The 6,259-nt window shown below is 42.2% G+C and overlaps 1 protein-coding gene across 1 annotated transcript; it reads right to left on the minus strand.

Annotated features, from left to right (window-relative positions):
* Nucleotides 1-4,387: 4,387 nt before the first annotated feature.
* LOC105556124 lies at nucleotides 4,388-5,333 on the minus strand. The gene is made up of 2 exons (XM_012003196.1): nucleotides 4,914-5,333; nucleotides 4,388-4,813 (listed from the first exon to the last, which is right to left on the minus strand). The coding sequence occupies exons 1-2, from the start codon at nucleotides 5,331-5,333 to the stop codon at nucleotides 4,388-4,390; spliced, it is 846 nt and encodes a 281-aa protein (XP_011858586.1).
* Between the last annotated feature and the right edge of the window lie 926 nt (nucleotides 5,334-6,259).

Raw genomic sequence — 6,259 nt, forward strand, 5'->3', positions numbered from 1 at the left:
AAAAACTAAACTTCGGAGAACATTTTGGTAAGAGAAAAATCGTCTTAGAATTTAATCAGGAATACGACATTTCAGGGACACTATACCTATTTTGAATCACCCTGTATACCAATAAACCAATATATTATACAAATATAAACTTACACAACTAATATCTAACCTATACATTAAATAAATTAAGTTAAAAGAATACATTAATATTACCTTGGGATGCTCTCTCCATATCATCTTTTGTTAAAAGTAACGTTACCACGTTAGTCTCGTCTATTAACACTCATGGGAATTCATGTAATTCCATCGTCATGAAAGTTTTTTCCTTGGTCGTTCTTCTGATGCGTTCCAATGCGTTTCAAGTTAAGCATAAAGCGCATAAACTGCATGAACGCATCAGACGCATCAACTGCCTCAAGTCAAAATAGAAGCAGTCAATGCGCTGGGAGGAGTGCTAAGAATTCAGTACGGTTAGTATAATCTAGTGAATTTTCAGCGCTACCAAAGCGCTATCAATGCGCGCATTAGTTAAATCAGAACGACTTTCTATGCAGTCTGTGCGCTTCATGCGCAACTCGGAACGCACCCTAGGTGTATTAATACCGTAGCTGTCGGTGTCTAGGGGTGCGTTCCGAGTTGCGCATGAAGCGCACAGACTGCATAGAAAGTCGTTCCGATTTAACTAATGCGCGCATTGATAGCGCTTTGGTAGCGCTGAAAATTCACTGTCTGATGCGTCTGATGCGTTCATGCAGTTTATGCGCTTTATGCTTAACTTGAAACGCATTGGAACGCATCAGAAGAACGACCAAGGAAAAAACTTTCATGACGATGGAATTACATGAATTCCCATGAGTGTTAATAGACGAGACTAACGTGGTAACGTTACTTTTAACAAAAGATGATATGGAGAGAGCATCCCAAGGTAATATTAATGTATTCTTTTAACTTAATTTATTTAATGTATAGGTTAGATATTAGTTGTGTAAGTTTATATTTGTATAATATATTGGTTTATTGGTATATAATACCACTAAAACTATGCCAGTAGAAGCATATGGAACATTGGGTGTAATATATTATAGTCTTAATGCTACATTTGGAAATCGTTTGTTGATGGTTTGCATGGCGTCCATTTTCAAGGTGCTTAGCGCGCAGACTGCACAGGAAATCGTTCCGAATACTAAAAGCGCTTCATGCGCATTGACAAAACGGAACGATTTCCTGTGCTGCGCAACAGTAAAGCAGTCTATGCGTTTCATGCGCAACTCGGAATGCACCCCTAGACTTATTCAAACTTGGCGCGAGACGCTACGTGAGATACGCGACAGCAGCGCCAATTCCACGTTGCGGCAGAAAAGTGAGATGGACTTTGGCCTGGTTGACCACGACGACCACGATGACGATGTTTCTTAATAAAAATTACGTGAAAATTCAGACTTTTGGACTTTGCATTGCAATATCTCTACTCATGGGGCACGTAGGAAAAAAGTCAAAATAGTTTTATTATACAAATCGTACCCAAGCTATCGATTAAGCGTAGTCTCAAGTTCGTGGGATCAGCCATTGTTGAGAAAAAAAAATCTGGGGGCCCGTCAAGTCGTGTACTCGCGTAAACTTACACGGTCGGTCTCGCGCGCGTGTACTAGCTTCGCTTACACTTGGCGCGAGACACTACCGTGTCTCGTGATAGGGAAATATTTAGAGAATGTTGTGTGAATGAAATTATGTGACAAAATCTGGATAAAACTTGGAATGCTGGAATTATGCGTATACGTATGTCGAACAACATATGCAGAAATAGAGATCTTTCATCAAATTTTGATAATTTGCAAATAATGCTTTTTTTATGGTCAAAACTTTTTTTAATAGAGGTTGCGCATACACGGACATTCGAATACACGTGTCACATACACGACTACACGTGTACACGTCTCACATACACGACTACACGTGTACACGTGTCACGTACACGACTACACGTGTACACGTGTCACGGACACAGGTACACGTGAATAAAGGTACCGTGAATCCGTGTACACGGATCACGTGTACACGTGAATCTTAAAACACGTATCCAATAGTAAGCTCTATTCTCCATCCCAAATTTTCGTAACATACGAGATATAGTATATCCCTGCTGGTTAATGGAGACTGTTTTTCTCTTTCGATCACGCTGAATTTCCATTCCAACGTAGCATGACGGCTCATGACATGTGATCTCAAACTTCCGCCTTAATGATGAAACGAAACTTTTCAATAATTTCTTGTTTCTACATGCCACCAGTCCGTCATCGACATACAAGCATAGAATCATCCAATTTTCCGTGTTGGTATCCTTTATAAAAATGCATGGATCAAATTCCGATTGCGTCAGCCCATGCTCTATCGCAAATTCATTGAAAAGAGTGTTCCAATTTCTTGATGACTGCTTTAGTCCGTAAAGACCTTTCTGCAAGTGATAAACATGGTCAGTTTTATCCTCATATCCTTGTGGTTGATACATGTAAATATCTTCCTTTAGTGGACCATTAAGAAATGCTGTTTTGATATCAAATTGTATCATTTCCATATCATATTTGGCCACTACTGCCAATACGATCCTCACATTCCTATCGAACCACAGGCGAGAAAGTTTCGAAGTAATCAATCCCTTTTGTCTGATTAAAGCCTCTAGCAACTAACCTTGCTTTGTAGCGATCAATTGTCCCATCAGGTTTTAGCTTTGATTTAATAACCCAGCGACACGTCACTGCGGATCGATCCTTCGGCAACTTTTCCATCTTCCAGGCTGTATTCCTTATTAATGATGACATTTCCTCATCCATTGCCTTTTTCCAGAGGCTACTGTCTTCTCTGGAGATTGCATCTTCATAGGAGACTGGATCCATCGAAACTCTCATTGCAGTAATGCATTCCAGTTTATTTGATCTGCTTCTCAATTCCCTGTCCGTTTCAGGAACTGGTTTTTGAAAATTTTTCGAGCCAATTGGTCGTCCTCTCTTTTTATCTAACTTTGTTGACGACAATTCTTCACTTGCGTCCGTGAATTTATCCATCGTATCCGAGAATTCGTCCTCTGAATCGGCTTCGGTTGTGGTATCCCTTGAATGTACTGATCCATCAGTTGATTCTTCAAAATCCTCCTCTTGTTCAACTGTTGGCAGAGGAAACAGAACTTGGTTATTTACATCTGCCATATCTTGTATTATGACGTCAGATACCCTTTCTACGACTTTCTTTATAGGATCAAATACCCTATAAATTTTGTTAGACAACTGATCATATCCGACAAATATTGTTTTCTTGGCCTTTGGATCCATCTTCTGCCTCATGGAATTCGGAATGTGTACAAAAGCTTTTGCACCAAAAACTCGAAGGTGAGATACCTCTGGTTTCTTTCTGTACCATTCGTAGTACGGAGTTGTACTAACAATTCCTCGATTCGGTACTCAGTTGCGAAGATATGCTGCTATCCCCACAACTTCTGTCCAAAGTAAATGTCGATCCGTCCTTGACAGATCCGTGTTGAACAATAGTGATCGAGCAGTGTCACACAATGTACGGTTTTCCCGTTCCGCCATACCATTACATTGTTTAACATAGGGTGGTGATAACTCGTGAATAATGCCCATGGACTTAAGAACTTCTTTCACCTTTTCATTTACGTATTCGGTTCCGTTGTCCGTTCTCAAAGAAATTGCTTTTCTTCCTGTTTCTCTTTCTGCATCTAGGAAAAACTGGCTCAGTATACTTGAAGTTTCATCCTTTGACTTCATGAAGAATACTCTACGATAACCTGATGCTTCATCCTTGAGTGCGAGAAAGTACTTGCATTTATTCCACGATGTGACATACATCTGAGTGAAAAAGTTGACCTGGCAGACAATCACGCTTTCCCCGAGTAGGATGCGAACTAACTGTCTGTTTTCCAAGATGGCAGGCTTCACAATCATTCCTCTGTGTGAAAATTACTTCGAGTCCATCCGTGAGATTGTTTCTCGATATTGCTCGTATCGTTCCATCGCTTACATGACCAAGCCTTTGGTGCCACAATCCAATTGATTGAGCTGTCTTTACAGAAACCTCTGGTGTCCTAACTCGAATAAACGGAAGATACTAGTTGCCAATTCTTTTTCCACCCAGTATTATTTTCGGTCCATTTGTCAGACACATGACTCCATTCCCGTGATAGAATCCATATCCTTTTGTTCTCTCCATGAATGTTGTCGAAAACAATGACTCGTTGCTCATGTCCTCTGAGTAATATACGTTCTCCCATATTCGGTTTACCCATTTTCTGCCATCAGCGGATTTCTCGATTTTAATGCTACCGACGTGAGTTGCTCTTAGAGCTTTACCGTTTGCAATATTTAACATCAGTGGTGAGTTGAGTTTACGCAGCGATGAGAACCACTATGTTTCGTGTCAAATGAACGCTTGCCCCTGAATCAGCAATAATGCAATCCTTGCTACTAGATTTGAAAACGGAAGATGCTGTCAATCCACTTTCTTCTTTGTGACCTTTTGACTTTTTCTTCTTTTCATCATGGATTTCCGGTATTTCTGACTTCTCCTTCAACCAACAGTCCCGCTGCATGTGTCCCTTTTTACCACACTTGTGACATTTGCCCTGAAACTTCCTTTCGACGGTTTTCTTGAATTGACTGCTTACTGGCTTAGATTGTGCCTTGAAAACCTCATTCGGTGTCTCATCCAGGCGACCTGCAATGTTTCTTTCCGCATCTGCAAGTTTCTCCAAGAATAATTCCAGTGATACATCTTCAGACAAAAGTGACCAACGTAACAAAGTTATCAAAATCTTTCGGTAGACATCCAAGAATTTTAGCCATCAGAAGTTTTTCATTAAACTTCCTTCCGAAGTCTTCTGATTCTAGTGCTTCAATGCGACGAGCAATAACCTTAAGTCCAGCTACAAACGTGCCGACTGTACTATCCGGTTTCCAGTTGTAACCAAAGAAATCACGTAACAGTTCTAACAAAACGTTTAGCGTCTTTGGCTCATAAATAGTTTTAATTCTCCTCATGATGTCTGCCGAAGATTCACAGTCACATACCTGGTCAAATGTTGCATCATCTAGAGTCGATCGTATTATGGAACGAGCTTTACTGTCCTTTACCTTCCAATCTTCTATCTCTCTCTTATTAGTGATTGCGCCGTCGTCCGTTTTAGTCTCTTCCGGTTTGACCGTAACATTGCTAGCGACTTCCCAGATTCGATGACTTTCGAGGGCATCCCGAATCTCAATCCTCCAGCGATTATACGCTGCTTTTGAGAGTTTCGTCACTCGAATATCTCTAGACAGACTTTCGTCAGCCATTGTACTTTCACTTAACAACGTTCGAGTAAAAACTGTCCGTTCTGCCACGTCACGTTATATGTCCGAAAAACATATATAAGTCTATCGTAGCGAACACACACTGCACAGATTAAGTCTCATAATCTGTTGAAATAAGAAGGGTGAGTTGTGTGTAAACGGCGTATATTTGATGATATACAGAGAGTGTAAGTACACGTAACTTCTAATGTGCTACGTAGGACGTGGTCTACGAACGACTAACCGACTAGAGCCTAGGAACCAGGCTCGGAACCAAAAGAAAAAGGGGCGGGGGAAACCAGTAGGGCCAACCTAAAGACTGTCGTGGTAGTGGTAGATGTCGCTATGCCTCGTCAGTATGTGGCGACTTGCAGTTGCCCATCTATACGACGACACAGTCTATGGTCGTCGGTGGCGCTGTCCGAGCGGGAACAGAATATGTTAGTCGTTACTCGCCTGTGTCACGGTCAAGACCGATCACCTTACCGTGTACCGAGATCTCAATAAAGTCCATATATATCTCCAGTAATTGTGAGTGGATTATTCCCGCCTTCGCTACCAGCTATCGGCAAGGAAGTATTGTGGGCACTTCAGCCGGGCTGTAAATACATCGACTAGGCCCCACAATTGGTGACCCCGACGTGATGCGCATCCGCGCATTTCACGTTCGCATCGGCGGAAGAAAGATCAACGGCGAGGCTCAGGTCCTTTCCCCCGCTTTCTGGGGATTGACCTGCAGCACGAAGAGGACCTCATCCACGCCCTATCGGCCCTGAGGATCCTCGGACTGCCCGAAATTGTGGCATCACCGACGCCCGGGCAAGTCCATTATTCGGGCCTTCCCGAAACTTCGGGCGAGCCTATCACCGCCCGAGGGAGGCCATTTTGGGTGACGTACATCGGTCGTTCTCCATCCACGGACTCAAGTC

The sequence above is a fragment of the Vollenhovia emeryi genome, unplaced genomic scaffold, assembly GCF_000949405.1.
Source record: "Vollenhovia emeryi isolate VEMERY1.0 unplaced genomic scaffold, V.emery_V1.0 DF940319.1, whole genome shotgun sequence".
Lineage (NCBI taxonomy): Eukaryota > Metazoa > Arthropoda > Insecta > Hymenoptera > Formicidae > Vollenhovia > Vollenhovia emeryi.

Coding starts and splice junctions, on each gene's coding strand:
- LOC105556124 (XM_012003196.1), bottom strand. CDS start 5,333: ATGGCTGACGAAAGTCTGTCTAGAGATATTCGAGTGACGAAACTCTCA. Junction 4,814..4,913: donor CGTTTGTAGCTGGACTTAAG/GTTATTGCTCGT, acceptor GTCTACCGAAAG/ATTTTGATAACTTTGTTACG.